General features: G+C 49.3%; 1 protein-coding gene across 3 annotated transcripts in view; it reads left to right on the forward strand.

Moving 5' to 3' along the window:
- Positions 1–9,223: 9,223 nt before the first annotated feature.
- PSD3 (pleckstrin and Sec7 domain containing 3) overlaps positions 9,224–16,627 on the forward strand; it is a 567,622-nt gene continuing 560,218 nt past the window's right edge. For all 3 annotated transcript variants that reach the window (XM_060086127.1, XM_060086126.1, XM_060086131.1), the window contains exon 1: positions 9,224–9,829. In XM_060086127.1, the coding sequence (XP_059942110.1) occupies positions 9,506–9,829 (324 nt within the window). In that variant the 5' untranslated portion in view covers positions 9,224–9,505. The remainder of the gene's footprint in view (positions 9,830–16,627) is intronic.

Consider the following 16,627-nt stretch of genomic DNA (forward strand, 5'->3'; position numbering starts at 1 on the left):
GGCGCAGTTGTTGAGAATCCGCCTGCTGATGCAGGGGACACGGGTTCGTGCCCCGGTCCGGGAAGATCCCACATGCCGTGGAGCGGCTAGGCCTGTGAGCCATGGCCACTGAGCCTGTGCGTCTGGAGCCTGTGCTCAGCAACGGGAGAGGCCACAACAGTGAGAGGCCCGCGTACTGCAAAAAAAAAAAAAAAGAAATACAGCAGAGGGCTTCCCTGGTGTTGCAGTGGTTAAGAATCCACCTGCCAATGCAGGGGGCATGGGTTCGAGCCCTGGTCCGGGAAGATCCCACATGCCGCGGAGCAACTAAACCTGTGTGCCACAACTACTGAGCCTGTGCTCTAGAGCCCGTGAGTCACAACTACTGAGCCTGTGAGCCACAACTACTGAACCCCGCGCACCTAGAACCCATGCTCCGCAACAAAAGAAGCCACTGCAGTGAGAAGCCCGCGCACTGCAACAAAGAGTAGCCACTGCTCGCTGCAACTAGAGAAAGCCCGCGCACAGCAATGAGGACCCAACGCAGCCAAAAATAAATAAATAAAATAAATAAATTTATTTTAAAAAACTAAAAAAAAAAAAAAAAAAAAGTACAGCAGAAGCTGGGAAATCCTAAAACGGAAGCTGGGAATCCATTGGACAAGTAAGGATCCCCAATATTATCCAGCCTTATTAATTCTAGATTTCTCCCTCCCTATTGCTTAAGTGATCACATTGTACCTTTTTTGAGACAGAGATTCTGTTTAACACTGATCCAGGTGACTGGTACTTGACTTCTGGATCATTCTACCCTTTCAGGAATTAGGGAGTAGGGTAAAAGATCAAACTCCCCAGCAAGGGCTGAGGATCACTGTGTTTTCCCTTCAAAGCCTTCATGCAGGGCCGTTACCAGAGGGTGAAAAGAGGGTGCTCGTCATACGGGTACAACTGTTCCTGTTAAGACCTGATAAAACCTCCTTCACTTCTATGTAAACGGTGCCTCACTATGCAAGTATATCAGACACATAGCTTTTCAAGCTCACTGCTGAATTAGTCATAGTTCCATAGAGTCTCAATAAACTTTGTGGTCTGGTGTATATTAAAAAATTACCAATATGTAGTTCTGATCTGAGTTTACAATTGAGCCTAATATTTTACTTATGGGAGAAGAGTTGCAACATTAAAATATTTCAAATGGCTTTTGAGACTGTGTCAGGAGTTAGAAAAAAGGAAATTTCTAAAGCCTTTTGAAAACTTCTTTCTTTCCTGTCTTTTCTTTCTTACTTCTACCATTGGCATCAGAATGAATGTTTTTGGCAGTAAGTGCTAGAAAGGGAAGTATTACTGATGGCCAGAGTGTCTAGCAAGGATGGGGAGGACAGGGAAGGGGAGAGCTCAGCCAGGGTCTGGGTGGAGGCTTTGCACGGTGGCCCTGGGGAACCTGTCCTGTCTGAGGGGACCCCACAGGGGAAGAGTGGGAGGAGAGTCTGGGAAAGCAGGGATGGTGCAGGCAAACCACTGTCTATGGAGTTGACAACTCTGGAGACACTGGGGACCTAGGGTCATAGGCGTGCAGACCTGGGGCTTGGAAGACAGGTGCAGAGCATTAGTATAGTTGGTTGGCCAGGATGGGGTGGGCACCGCCAGGATGCGATGGGGTGGCAGGGAGTGTGGCCTGGGTGGGTCTGGGAGGCACCTGGTGCCATCGGGGCCCTGTGTGCAGTTATGACAGAAGGACTGAGGGCTGGCTTTGCCTCTGGTCAGCGGCAGTGGGCAAGTTGACCCACCTCCCTGGGCCTCAGGCTCTGCATCCTGAGGACTAAACAGGAGAGCAGATGGGAGGTGCTGGGCACGTGGGGTCAAACTGCGCCGTCACCAAGTTCACCTGGAACTTACAAAATGTGCACTTGAAATCATTGTTACTCAACTAATCAAGCTTCCATGAAGGCTCCTTCCAGTAAACTCACAGCCCTGTGAGGATGGCTTCCCCAAGGGACAATTACAGACCAAGTGAACAGGTACAGCCTCTGGCTCTGGCCTGGGCCTCAGCGAACACAGACCCCAAACACACTCCTCCCCTTCAAGCCTCCCTTCTTCTCCCCGCCACCCCAGCCCCTCGGTGGAGTGGCCCTGCTCCCTGCAAGGACCCCACCTCTAACTGCCCAGTGTCTCGTAGTAGAAAGGGTCTCAGAACCGTGAACAAGAGGATGGCCATCTGAGCTCAACGCAGGACGGAGCGTTCAAGTTCCTCAGGCCAGTGCTCTGATCTGTTCAAGAACTTTTTCCATTTACTTCAAAAGCATCAGCCTGTGTGATCAGATGCCAGGGTAGACACATAGCAACAACATACAAAGAATCGCTCAGAACACACCCATGTGTGTATGGAGTTGGGTGGCAGGCAGTAAAGGAAATAGAAGCAGGTTGGAAATGAAAGCCTCTTTCTAATCAGAGCATTTCCCAAGCGTTCCCATCTGGTTCCTCCATAAATAGTCATCACAAGGGGACTATCTGACACAGTGTCATCTCCTGAAGAAATGAGCCCGGCTTGCTTTTGGAGGAGAGGAAAAAATAGTCACAGGGGACTGGGTTTGGAGAAAGTAAAGAGTGGAGGAGTTGAGAGGACCACGTGCCCCTGGAACCTGGGGAGGATGTGAGAAAAGTTGTCTTTTTTTAACCTCTCCAAATCTCAAGTCTTTGTCTGTAAAATGGAAGATAACGGTGTCCTCTAAATATATTCACTGGGAGGCAATGTGGCATTGTGGAAAGGGCATGGACTTTGGATCCTGAAAGACCTGGGTCCACCTCATTGCTATGTCGCTTTGGGAAAGCAGTTTAACTTCTGCAGATTTTGTGTCCCTGTCTTTGAGACAGAGTCCAATATTTACCTTGTTCTGGGGGTAAGAAGTCATATATATAAAGTGCCCTTGGCCGTGTCAGGCATAAAAGAGATTTTCCATAAATGGCAGCTCTCACTGTCGCCACCATCAAGCTCACTATTAGGCAAATCTCCTTATGATAATGAAGGAAACCAAGCTACAGCTGTGAAGGTGCATTTCTAACCAGTAGACAGAATATCCTGGAAAGTCCTGAGGCCTGAGCAGGGTTCCTGCCACCGCTCTTGTTACTGATCTCAGGTCTGGCTGCTCACCACCCAAAAATCAATACCCGAGTATGGAGGTTCCTTAAAAAACTAAAAATAGAATTACCCTATGACCCAGCCATCCCACTACTGGGCATATACCCAGAGAAAACCATAATTCAAAAAGACACATGCACTCCAATGTTCATTGAAGCACTATTTACAATAGCCAGGTCATGGAAGCAACCTAAATGCCCATCGAAAGATGAATGGATAAAGAAGATGTGGTACGTATATACAATGGAATAGTACGCAGCCATAAAAAGGAATGAAATTGGGTCATTTGTAGAGACATGGATGGATCTAGAGACTGTCACACAGAGTGAAGTAAGTCAGAAAGAGAAAAACAAATATCATATATTAACGCATATATGTGGAACCTAGAAAAATGGTACCGATGAACTGGTTTGCAGAACAGAAATAGAGACACAGATGTAGAAAACAAACATACGGACACCAAGGGGGGAAAGTAGCAGGGGGGTGGTGGTGGTGGTGTGATGAATTGCGAGATTGTGATTGACATGTATACACTAATATGTATAAAGTAGATAACTAACAAGAACATGCTGTATAAAAAATAAATAAAATAAAATTCAAAAATTCAACAAACACAAATAAACAAACCAAAAAATCAATACCTGAGATGCAGTGGTTGGTAGAAAGGAAAAATGCTTTAATCAGAAAGGCCTGCAATCTGGAGAGAAGGTGGACTCATGTCCCAAGACCAATTCTGAAGATTCTACTCAGCCATGATAGTTTTTAAAGGGAAAAAAGGGGGCATAATCTCAGCTAATCATTGAGATGAGGGTCAGAGTCATCACCCTTCCCCACTGCGTGCAGGCTTCTCAACTTCTTGTGATTTTCTTTAGATGCTGTCTTGTTCACACAGTCTGTTCACAAGATTACTGAAGGGGAAGCTAGGGAAGAGATCTGATCATCTGTTAATTACTTATTTTTCATTTCTACTTCTCTGATCTAAGGAAAGAACCAACAAGTTAGGCAAGGTATTGTGTGATCAGATTTGAAAAGCGTGCTTGGGCTGGAGATGAACAGAGCATGGGGGTGCCTGGTTTAAGGTTAGTTACAATGTATTGGGTTAGCTAAAAAGTTTGTTCAGGTTTTTCCATAAGATGCTTTGCTAAAGTAACAAGAAAGGGGGTTTCCTGCTGAGGGCAGTTTCCTGCAAAGAGCTGCTTGCAAATCCCCCACCCCCACCCCATCCCACCCCGCCCCCATCAGGTATCATTTCTTTTCTATGGGATTAGGAACGAAGGTACTTCTTCTGTAACTTCTTCATGCTGAGAAAGGGCATTGAGGTCTTAGAGTGGAAGATGTTGACATGCATCTGTAGTATCTCTTTGCTGACAGTTTTGGTTGCCTGCTTATGTATATGGGCAGAGCAAGCTATAATTACTTTGATGCCCACAACGGAATAGATGATCATGAGCAACAGTGCTAATCCCATTCTCCTGAGGCCATTTCTTGGAATTGTGCTAGCCATAGACTCAGTACTGTTCAGGGTGGGGCACTTACGTCATGGCTGCAGTCTGGTCATCATGTAGTGAGCTTTTCCCCTCTGGTGGCAGTTACAGGACCTGTAACACAGCTCAGGAGTGTGTGCATCAGACACTGAGTCTGGGACCCTGTTTTCCTGATCATTAGCTGCTTGGGCTCACTCTTTTGGACTCAGGGAGGCCTGGGAGACTTCAGCTTTTCTACAAACAAGAGGCAGGGGACATGCAGGGGCCTTTGTAATTGGGGGCCCCACAGAGTTCTGCTCGGTTGCACTCTCTCTGCCCCTCTAACCATTCAGGCTTCATTTCTGCCAAGCTCTCCCTCAGGCCCACCCCCACCTCCGCCTTGTCTCTCGTTCTTTCTTGAATCAAGAATGCATTTTCTGGGAATTCCCTGGTGGCGCAGTGGTTAAGAATCCGACTGCCAGTGCAGGGTACACGGGTTCGAGCCCTGGTCCAGGAAGATCTCACATGCCGCGGAGCAACTAAGCCCGAGCACCACAACTACTGAGTCTGAAGTCTAAGCCCGTGAGCCACAACTACTGAAGCCCGCATGCCTAGAGCCCGTGCTACACAAGAGAAGCCACCGCAATGAGAAGCCCACATGCTGCAACTAGAGAAAGCCCACGCACACACAGCAATGAAGACCCAACGCAGCCAAAAATAAAAAAGAAAAATTAAAAAAAGAAGGAAGAAAATTCTTTTTAAAAAGTGCATTTTCCAAAACATATCCTTTGGCAGGAGAGGCCTATAGTTACCACCTTCTTCTCTTCTTATCAGGCGCTAATGCCAGAAGGTCACGACCAAACTGGGCACAGGGACTCCAGAAGGCTCCCAATTTAGTTGCCAGGGACGGGTGGCATGAACTCCCCTGAGAGAACGAGTGAGTGTGGAGAGGCTGTCACTCCTGAATGGAGTATTTCCAGGAGCCCCTGGGACCCCCGGGACATGGGCCTCTAACACTCTTTCTCTGGAATCACTACTCTTGGGAGAATTACTTTTCTTCAATTCAGACAACAGATCTTGATAAGGTACCATTTTGTACAATCTTAAATCATTTAAGCTCTTAAGAACGCTAGGGAAACAACTTTAGCGAGTAGCTCCCTGGGCAGCAAGGCAGCTCATGTGGGTGGGTGGGCCTTTCCAGGGATCCCAGGTTTGGAGAGAGGAGCAGATGGCCTGGACCGTTTGTGTGCACCGTCCACCGGTCTAGAGAGGGGAGGGGGGAGCCAGACTCGATGAAATCTCCACTGCTGCGCCCGAGCCCCGGACCCCAGTGCTCTCAGTCTCTTTCTGCGTCTCTGGAAGGGGGCTCAGCTGCCGACTGCATGAGGTTGTCCCAAGGTTGGAGAGAGAGAAGCCCTGACATCTCTCCTCAGTGCCCACTCCCCGCTCCACCCGTGTTAAGTTTCTAGAATCTTCTTTTTCTCTCTAGAAGTGATGAGAAGAGGTCATTAGCAGAAATAGAGTCCAGTTTAAATTATCTGTTGTTTGCCTTCACACCTTATGAATCTTGAAGGTCAGTGGTGGTGGAGAAATATGAAATCAATTTAGAATCCTTTCAGACAAAGAGATCTTGAGTTTTCAGAGAAATCAGACGATGGTTAAGTTTAGAGTTATTATTAATGATATTATTATAACAACACCCATCCTGATGTAAAGACTTAATAAATATTAATTTTGTGTTTACAGAGTACTCTTACACAGATTATCCCCCTTGACATTCAAAACAATTCTGTAAGACAGAAAGAGCAGAAATATATTTTGCTCAGGTAAGTCCACTGAGGGTCAGAAAGTTGCTGTGAGTCACAGCTAATAAATGATCATGTCAGACCTCCAGACCCCAAACTCACTGCTGACCCTAACCTTAACCCTTCCCTCATCGCAGTGACTTCTTCAGTCCTCGGACGCTTACCCATCAGATAGGAAGCGTACAAACTTGCATATGATTGCCATTGCAGGTAAAAAAAAAAAAAAGATTTCATGCAGCAGCTCAAATTGTTCCATTGGGTCAACCAATCTTTGTAGGCCTGAAAAGTGTGTGCATATGCATTCTAAGAAATGCTAACATTTATCGAGAAACCTTTTTGCGCCCGATACTATGCTAAATAAGGCTTGACAGACACTTCCACTTCATCCTCTCAACGACCCTATGAAGTGGGTATTGTTAACTCAGAGAAGGGGAAACTGATTATCAGAGAGGTTAAGTAACTTGCTCAAGGTCACAAAGCCACACAGTGGGCTCAGAAAAATGTCTGTGTAGCACCAAAGCTCGTGCTCTCAGGCCCTGTGCTATTTACATCACAGCAGAAACCCATGTTTTTCTGGCACTTGCCCCTACTTCTCACAGAGAACCCCAGCTCCCTAAAAGTCCCCCCAATACTAAGGAGGTGTCCTACACGTGTCCTCCAGGTAAGTCCCTCCGCCCTCCTGTCAACCCACCAGTGGCATCCCCGCCATTTGTTTACTCTCCTCCTGGGCCAGCCCAAACAACCTAGACATGAAACATTTGGCAGTCATCACCTCTGCGGCAGCCTTGCTGATAACAAGTCGGAAGAGAGAATTGTCCTGAACTCACCACTACCACAGACTTTGTGGTACGTTGTTTTACTTGCAGGTTGGAGTTGAAGTGAAACTTCTCATCTGATGGTTCCTTAAGCCCCTGCGCATCTGGAGCAGTTGTGGTGAAAAGGCAATCAATTCCCCTCCCCGAGCTCCACCTCCTCACCTGTGCAGTGGAAACACTGCCCCCTGCCTCTCAAGATGGGGTTGAATTGTGAATAACAGACATGCAGGGCACCTAGTGTGATGCTCGAGCCCCTGGAAGCTAAGACAAGACAATGGTACTTTACTTCTCCCCAGATTCCTGTTCTGCAGGAAGACAGAGCTCCCCCCACCTGGCCTTATTCACGGTTAATCGCTTAACCAACTAGTACAATACTTGTTGAGTGGTTACCATGTCCAAGTAAGTTCTTTTATAGGAGAGTGAGTTACATAAAGAGGCCTAGACCTCACTCACATGGCATTTTGGTTGAAAATAAATATAATCAGGTCAATATGTCATCATTTCAATGGATAAGTCTGAGACTTGGTCATATGTTTTGCTGCAATTTTCTCTGTCACGGTGTTTGTTATAAAGGGGCTACGGCGTTCAGAGCCTGGCCCAGACAGCTCTGGACACATGTAGACTGAGTCATTTGTCAGCTGTCTGGAAACGAGGAGAAGCCTCCATAAACTTGGGTGGAAAAGCTGTGTGAAGATGTTTAAGAAGGAAAACAAACACAGGGCCCCATCCACCCAGCTGAGAATTCCCAAGGAGCCACCCCGGCCAGCGGTGGTCAGCCAGGGCCGGTGCCCTCGGCCACTGAAAGTACACTGCCCGTGGGAGGTCACGGCCAGGAGTTGGGAGGCTGTGGCTCAGGCTAGTTCGCTGCCAGCTCTCCAGGCCATGTGCCAGTTTGTCCCAGAGGATCATTTCCTGGTTCCCTCCCAGTCAAGCCCAAATTGATAAAGAAAAGACCTTTTCCACCCACTGCTGTGCTCTCCCCAGGATCAAGGTCAGCAGGACTCAGAGGGCTCTTTTCCACTGTGAGGGATATTGAGCCTGTGGTAACCCTCTAAATGTGAATTACTGGATGAATTTTCAGGTGATTTCCTATTGTTCTCACAGTTTAAGAAAGCGGAAGTATTTCTTAAAATAATTTAACAAAAAACCTCCTGCTTGATTTGTCACCTGGATAGATTTTCTTATTTCATCTTTCTCTCTTTCTTATTTTCTCTTTTTCATCTTCATCTCTTTATTTTTACTTATCTATTTGTGTGTGTGTGTGTGTGTGTGTGTGTGTGAGAGAGAGAGAGAGAGAGAGAGAGAGAGATGCCCAGTATTTTGCTGTGGGACTATGGGACTACCCCCTGGGGAATTCCTGAATAACCACATAATTTCAAGTGGAAATTCATTAAAACATTAAAGTTGTTTACAACTGTGTGTCACTGATGCAACAAAGGTAGATTGAAAGTGAGCTCTGAAGGGTCCCGGGGGCTCATCTTTACATGCATCCGTCTCAGGGTCAGACACCAAACAACAGGTGTCGGTAATATGGAGTTTGGGATAAGCATGGAAACTAGTAACTTTAGTGTCTTCAATTCAAACATGGGGAGGGGGCCGGATAACAGAAGGAAATCCATCAGACACACTAGGGAGAGGGCAGCCGAGTCCCGACTGTCCCCTGCCAGCCTCGCTCCCCCAGCCTGTCTGTTCATGCACAGCCCAGACCCGCTGCTGGGTCACCTCCATCCCCACTGCTTCCCCACTCCAGGGGGAAGACTCCCCCTGGGCTGAAGGTGTATCATTTGCTTCCTCAGGCCGTCGTGGAGCCATGGGGCCAGGTCACGCCTGCCCACAGCTGCCGGCCTTCGCATCCCTGGGCACCGACGTCTGAAAGTCGACCCGGCTGGACCAGCCGAGCCCCTGGAGGACATGGCTGAGCAGCAGCAGATGAAAACTTCCTTCCTCTCCGTGCAGCTGCGGCCCCCCCCCCCGGCGCGCGCCCGCCCCGCCCTGGCTCCCGCCCGGACTGCGGCCGCAGGGGGCCTGGAGGAGGGACGCTCTCTCCCGGGTCCCGGGACTGGCTTCTCGGGAGGCCGGGCCCTCGGGCTCCCGCTGGGCCCGGCTGCCCCTCCCCCGCAGAGGCAGGGCCGTGGGACAGAGGCACCAGCTGCTCCCAGTTGCTCTGCTCGGGACGAGCGGAAAGAGGGAGAGGAGAAAACCCGGGACGTGGATGCAAGGAGGGGGCGCGCTCGCAGATCCCCCGCCTCCGGGACCCGTGGACGGCGGCAGCCCCGGCCATGCAGACCCCCTAGCCCGGCTCGCGGCATGGGCGATGGCGGCCGCAGTTCCTCCGCGGGCTGGAAGCCCTGGCCGGGCGGTTCTCCCCCTCGGCACGTGTGGGGCACGGACCCGCTGGCTCAGGACGCCGTGGGAGGCTCCCTTCCCCAGGCCCAGGCTGCCGCCGCCGCGGCTGAAAGCCCCGGGTCCGGGGGAGGTGGCGAGGCGCCGGCCCCCTGCCCGGGGCGCCCGCGGAGCGCTGAGGGCTCGGGCACGTCCACGCGGCCCAGGAGCGCCAGGCTCGGCAGGCATCGTGCGCTCCTCCAGACCAGCAGGAGCTGCCCGGCCCCGCCTGCCGCCCTGCCTCTCAAGGTAAGAACGTGCGCGTGGCTGAATCCCTGAGACCCGAGCTCTTCCCAGAGAAGCGAGAGAGTGGAGAGAGGGGGCCGATGTGCCCGCAGGGCCCCCACTTCCTCACGCTGGGGTCTCCTGTCCGCTGTGGGCCTGGCTCCTTCCTCTGCGCTCCGCCACCTTCCCTGCGCGAGCGGCTTACCGTGCGGAAGGAGAGAATGAGTCGCTGCTTCCCAAGATTTCTGCCAAAGACTAGCGTCCTTTATGGGAAAGCGGAGAGGGAGGCTGGAGGCGGTACACGGACACTTGTTGAGCCCTGCGCTGTGCCGGCCCTTAGGCTGGGTGTTAATCTGCACAGCCACCCGAAAGGCAAAGGCTCCTGTCCCCAACTTCAGATGAAGGCATTGGGAAGTGATGAGGCAAAAATCCTCCTCTTCCTCCCAAAAAGGAAAGAGCAGAAGCAAAACCTGCTCTCCGGAATGGGCGAGGGGGGCTTGGGGAGGCTGCGGTGGGTTTTGTGGAAGTTTCCAGAACTGGAGCGCAGTCTCGGAACTCAACCCCATCTGTACCCAGTGGACCACCTTCCACCCCTGCCGGCAGGTCGATGTTCTGCTTCCCCGGCGTCAGCCTCCAGGCCCTGCTTCCTTTCCCACCAGAAGGGAGAGGGTAGCACTGGGTGGTTTCCAGCGTCTCTCCCGGCTCCAGTCATGGCCAAGCCTACTCCTTGCTCTTCGCATTTTATTCTCTGCATCTCCACTCAGCCTCCTCTCTGGGCTGGTGCTTGAGCCCAGCCTCCCCTCTCCACCCAGTTCAGGTGTACTGATCCCAAAATGGGTGGACAAAACTAAAAATTATGCTTTTGTTTTCTCTTTCCCGATAGCACGGACATCTTGCTGTACTTTGTCCATATACAGGCAATGAGGGTGAGGGAGGGGTTGGTGGGATGTGCTGGAGGAGGGGCCTCTTGCTGGACTGTGTGGAGGGTCCACATGGAGGGATGCTTGGGGAAGTCACCAGAGAAATGGATGAAATTCACCGCGCCGGGAGAGGGGCCTCCCAGAGGTGTGGACGTGACGCTGCTTCATCGGGAGCCTGTGCCTCCCTCCCGTGAGCCTCCCCACCCTCCTTCCTGCCCCTTTCCCCGTAACAGGCAGCCCTTACAGCCACAGTCGAGAATCAGGGAGAAAAGATGAGCTCGAGTTCTCTTTGGAGGCAAACTCTTGGAGGGAGAGAAATGCTAGCAGGCTTCCTTAAGAAATGGTTTACATTCCATCCTAGTCCTTGTATCTTGCGTTTCCTACAGGGATTTGAGAGGAATGACATATCCGTGCGTCAGAGCCCAGTCTCTGAATGTGGGGTCACACGGTAGTTGTTTGTGTCCTTTAATGCTGCTCTGATGACTTGAAAACTCCATCTCCCCGCCTTTCTCCTCTGCCTTCCAGGTATAAGAAAACCTCAGAACTGTTGCCAGTCCTCTAGGGAGAGGCACTGTAGGACTTGCTCCAAGTGGGTAGATTTCTGCCTGTCTGCCCCATTTAGCCACTTTTGCTAATGGATCCCCAGACACCTGCCCCATCTAAAGCAAGGATGGCAGCTTCCTGGCTAAAAACCTGGAAACCCCAGGTTCAACGCCTAACCTTGAGCAAACCACCAGAGCTCTCAGTTTTCCCATCAGAAAGCCCTGAGGACGCCACCTGCCTGGCAGTCGCCACGGGGCCAGTGAGGGTCCCTCAGTAGCCCTATCTTAGGGGAGAGAAGAGAAGCAAAGTCAGTGGGACAGCAGGTAGGACCGGGAAGCATGGAGTTAGAGGGGTCAGTTTGGGGGCTCTGGGGTCAGGGGAGAAAGCAGGGCTAAACTTAACCTTGACCATGCTGGTCAGACTGTGTGACACTCTCTGTCACGGCGAAGAGGGAGTTGGAAAATCAGCACCTTCAGAACTACAAGCCCCTCAGGTGCCTCATGGCTGTTATTAGCCAGGTGACCCCTGCCTGGCCTTGGGCTTTAGAGAAAGGAAGAAATCAACAAAGAGAGGTTTCCATCCGCCCAGTCCTGGGCACATGACGGTTTCCCTGGGTCTGATAGATTGGTGCGCAAGCACCGCCCTGTCCTCGCATGAGTTGGAACTTAGCTGTGTGTCACCACTGAGTGACAGCGGACTGGTTAAAAACGTCTTCTGTGAGCTATCAGTGAAGAGGCCTTTCACTCAGTGCACTCATACAAATGTGATTATTTACTACAGTTATTAAAGTGAAAATATTGCTTACGTGGAAGCAAAACCTATTCCTACATGTGTAGCATAGGATGGAGGTCCTTGTATCAACTTCCCAAGCAAAAAAGTCTGGATCCTAAGTGTAGACTTTCTTCTCCAAATGGCTAAATTTACTCCCTTATTGTTGAAACAAATGGGGTCCAGAGTGAACGTTGCTGATGTATCCAAGTATCACAACGAGTGGGTACAGCAATCACTTAGTTCTTCATCCAAACCATGACTAGACTTTAGTGAAAACTACAGCTCTCTGTGCCCTACAGAGAGCTTCCAAAGCATGATTCCTTCTTATCAGGACCTCACAACTCTGGGAGGTTATACATTATCATTGTGCCTACTTTGTGGATGAGGACACAGATGCTTGAGGATGGTCAGTGACTTGCTGCGTCCTGAGGCCAGGATTCAGCAGCTTGGACAGAGCTCCTGTGGTCCATGCAGAGGCTGGAGCTCTGCTTTCACTGCCTTCTGAGAGGGCGAGGCTTCCTCGGAAGGCAGCCCACCAGCCCCGGGACTGGGGTCCTATAAGCACTCCTGGGACATGGGAGAAGGGGCTTCAGGACGATCAGGTCTAGTGACCTAGCCTTGCTGATATGTGACTTAAGTTTGAGGCTAAAGATACAAAGACACAGAAAACAGACACAAGTCAAACGAGAGGGGAAAAAAGCTTTCTCTACAATCATTTTGGGAATTTTCTTATTTTTTTAACTAAGTCTTCCTATCTTACATATTTTATGTTTTGAAATTACAATGACTTTGGGTGTGTAAATGACATTAGAAAGACTTCCCTGGTGGTCTAGTGGTAAAGAATCCGCCTTCCAGTGCAGGGGACGCGGGTTCGATCCCTGGTCAGGGAGCTAGGATCCCACATGCCACGGGGCAACTAAGCCCGTGTGCCACAACTACTGAGCTCGCGTGCCTCAACGAGAGAGCCCACGTGCTGCAAACTACAGAGCCCATGCGCCCTGGAGCCCACGTGCACGCCACAGCTAGAGAAGAGAAAACCCACACGCCACAACTAGAGAAGCCCGTGCGCTGCAACCAAAGATCCCGCATGCCTCAACGAAGATCCCACGTGCTACAGCTAAGACCCGAAGCAGCCAGGAAAAAAAAAAAAGAGCCAATTCACAGCTTCCCTTCCCAAGAAAGCAACTTAAAAAAAAAAAAAGGAAAGAAAATTAGCAGTAAGTAATATTAAAAATTCCCCTCAAATGCCATTTCTACAAACCCCACCTGTAGCTTTAAATTTCCCAAGGATTTTACCTCTTTATTTTGGTCTTCCTCTTCTCTTCCTCTCCCATCTTAAAAACAATTAGCTTTTTGAGTTTTCATCACCAGCTGCTAGGAGTGTTCAGGATTTAGAAGGCAGAGTGAAAGTAAGCAGGACAGAAAGGGCCTCCCTGGAGGCTGGGGGCGGGGGCGGGGGCACAGGGATGGGGGTGGGGGGGTGGGGGGGCAGTTATTCCCTGAGGTGCTGAGGGGAAGGGGGGGTCCGTTTGTACACAGCAGATCAGAGAGAATAGCTTTAACCCTCTGTGTCTTGGATTGTTTTGCCTTAAAATAAAACCAGGGTCTGAAATATGTCTGTAAAGTGTATCAATTTTTTTTTTTTTTTTCTTTTTTGCGGTATGTGGGCCTCTCACTGTTGTGGCCTCTCCCGTTGCGGAGCACAGGCTCCGGATGCGCAGGCCCAGCGGCCATGGCTCACGGGCCCAGCCGCTCCGCGGCATATGGGATCCTCCCAGACCGGGGCACGAACCCGTATCCCCTGCATCGGCAGGCGGACTCTTAACCACTTGCGCCACCAGGGAGGCCCAAGTGTATCAATTTTTGATAGAGAGATTTTATTTAGAGAAAAGGTCACTGGCGCTGGGATTCAGGAGATGAAATGAAGCCTGGTTCTGCCAGCTAACTAGCTAAGCGCCCTGACGACTCACTGAGCAAAGGGAGGTGACCCCGTCTGACCTCTGAGGTCTTTCCAGCTCTGACCTTCTAGGATAAGTATGAATCTTCGAATCCAGAAAGGGAATGAAACTGTTTAATAAAATAAAAGTATGAAAATAATTTAATTTCATCTACCTCCGCTTGTCTCTAAAAATTAATTGTTTTGTCAAACGGCTCCAGGGCAGGGAAGCTACCCTCAGCGGGCTTGCATCTCTCAGGGGATATGGGATTTCAGCGGGAGCTGGGATGTTCTCTACAGGACCAGCACTGAACAATCAGTTGAATGAATGAACCTTGGAAGGGGGTTAACATCCAGTGATATGAGTCAGTGACATCTTTGGACAGTAACACAAATCCCCACCACACAATTTTAGGGCCACAGTTGTTTGCTGTCTATTCCCTAAAGGCTGATATTTCTTTCTCTGACCAGATTCGAGTTGAATGGAGTTCTCTTCTGAAGTTCAATACTGACCCCCAGGTACACCTAATCCCCAGGAGGAGGTCGTTGATCTCATCTGGAGTAAATGCTTAATTTCTCAAGCCTATTTGATTTTTCTGGCCTGTTGTGAGTTTAGAAACTGTTCTGCTCATAGAAAGATAAAATTCTAGATAATTCTGTCATTATATTAATCATTCTTGGTGAGCAATTTAGAATTTTTAAAAGAAGCTAGAACAAAGAGAGAGCTTACACAAATGCCATATAGTAATTTGAACAGTGATGTAGATAAAGATGCAGTGGTATCCCTTTTACAGGATTTTGGTATTTAGAAGACAGTGTTGATCAGATTCAAAAGCTCATCTTTAGTCTGTTTTACACTGCATTGGTTTTGACACAGATGTCTTGATTTATTATTTGAGTAAATAAAACCTGAGGTAGCAGAATGGGTTTCAACTCTTTTTCATCTTGTGGTTTGCCTCAGCGTTCCCATGACAATGTTCTCTCACTCTTTTTCTCTCCTTACGCCTTCCTTTGACGTTCACACAGACGTCCTGTGGTCATTGTGCAGGAGCCGCCCTCATGGCCCCATGTCACCTCCACATCTTGATGGGAGAAGAGGGCAGAGAGCACACGGACCACTTCACACATTGCCTCTGAGACTTGTAGAAACAATTCGGGGTGGGAGCTGGGACCCAGGTCTGGCCCCCTCTTTAGTTCAAGTTAGCTAAGTAAGGGCGACCTCCTCATGCTGGGTTTAAACTTCTCATCTGAAATGTGAAAAGATCAGACTGTGGTTTCCTTCCCACCAGCTCAAGATTCTAAATTCTTGCTGATCCATTTGCACCTGTGTTTGTGAAAACTCTACCAAAGCTACAGCTTTTGATGACAAATCTCTAAAAATCCATCATATTTAGAAGCCACTACTGTTGGGAAACCCCTTTATTGGTAAAATTAGATACCTCTCCAGTATCCAGAGGTTAAAAAGGAACCAAAATACATTTTTTAAACAATTTACACCAATATATACCCAATTTTCTAATCTCAAGTGTTAAATTTCTCTACACAACATTGGTAGCACGAGTTAAGTATTAGGTTTGCCCTGAGAGGTTTGGACAAAATACTGAATTGAGTTTTTGATAACTATACAAAAAGGAGTTGTGTTTTGTGATTCTCCCATATTAAAAGGAAATACATTTGCTGAAAGGGATTGTTTTGTGTTTTTAGTCCCGTGAATTAATTACTTGGCAAAGGGAATATTGGAAATCGATTCCAGAATTAAGGCCCAGAATGAAGGAGAGGCTTGTCTGCACTCAGCCAGTTGGAATCAGTTCCAACAATTCCCTCAATTTAACTTTCTCAAGTTTGTGCCCTTGAACAAAAGTGTTCTATCACTTGTAGATTAGTTAGGATTCTTGGTTGTGTATGATAGAAACCCTCAAGGCTACTTAACCCCAATGAGGGGGATTCATTATGAGAACCCTTGCCTGTAAATGTTGGGTGTGTAGAACCAAGGGCGAGGGTGCAGCTGCGTCAGGATCACCTGGCATGAGGGCTCCAGGGCATCCAGTTCTCTTTTTTGTTTCTTTTTTTTTTTTTTTTAAATTTTTGGCTGCGTTGAGTCTTTGATGCTGCGCATGGACTTTCTCTAGTTGCGGCGAGCGGGGGCTATTCTTCGTTGGGGTGTGCGGGCTTCTCATTGCGGTGGCTTCTCTTGTTGTGGAGCACGGGCTCTATAGGCGCGCAGGCTCAGTAGTTGTAGCGCACAGGCTTAGCTGCTCCGCGGCACGTGGGATCTTCCCGGACCAGGGCTCGAACCCGTGTCCCCTGCATTGACAGGCAGATTCTTAACCACTGCGCCACCAGAGGAGCCCCAGGTCTCTCTTTTCAACTCACCTGTTGCTCTCTGCCCTTCCCAGCACTCTTCTCTGAATTATTCTTTCTCTTTTTGCACGTCTGCTTCCCCTACTCCAGGGGGAGAAATATGGTCACCCACAATTCCCAGATTTATATCTCCTCTCCTTAAAGACTGGGATTCCTCAGACCTGCTTCCCAGTCCCCCTGCAAAGAGGCTTCTTGGTCCAGTGCAGGTTGGGGGTTGGTGCCCACCCAACCTACTGTGGTGGGGACAGCTCATATGGTGCTATCAGGTCTACTGAGAGCCCAAAGGTGGTT

The sequence above is a fragment of the Mesoplodon densirostris genome, chromosome 20 (genome assembly GCF_025265405.1).
Source record: "Mesoplodon densirostris isolate mMesDen1 chromosome 20, mMesDen1 primary haplotype, whole genome shotgun sequence".
Taxonomy (NCBI): domain Eukaryota; kingdom Metazoa; phylum Chordata; class Mammalia; order Artiodactyla; family Ziphiidae; genus Mesoplodon; species Mesoplodon densirostris.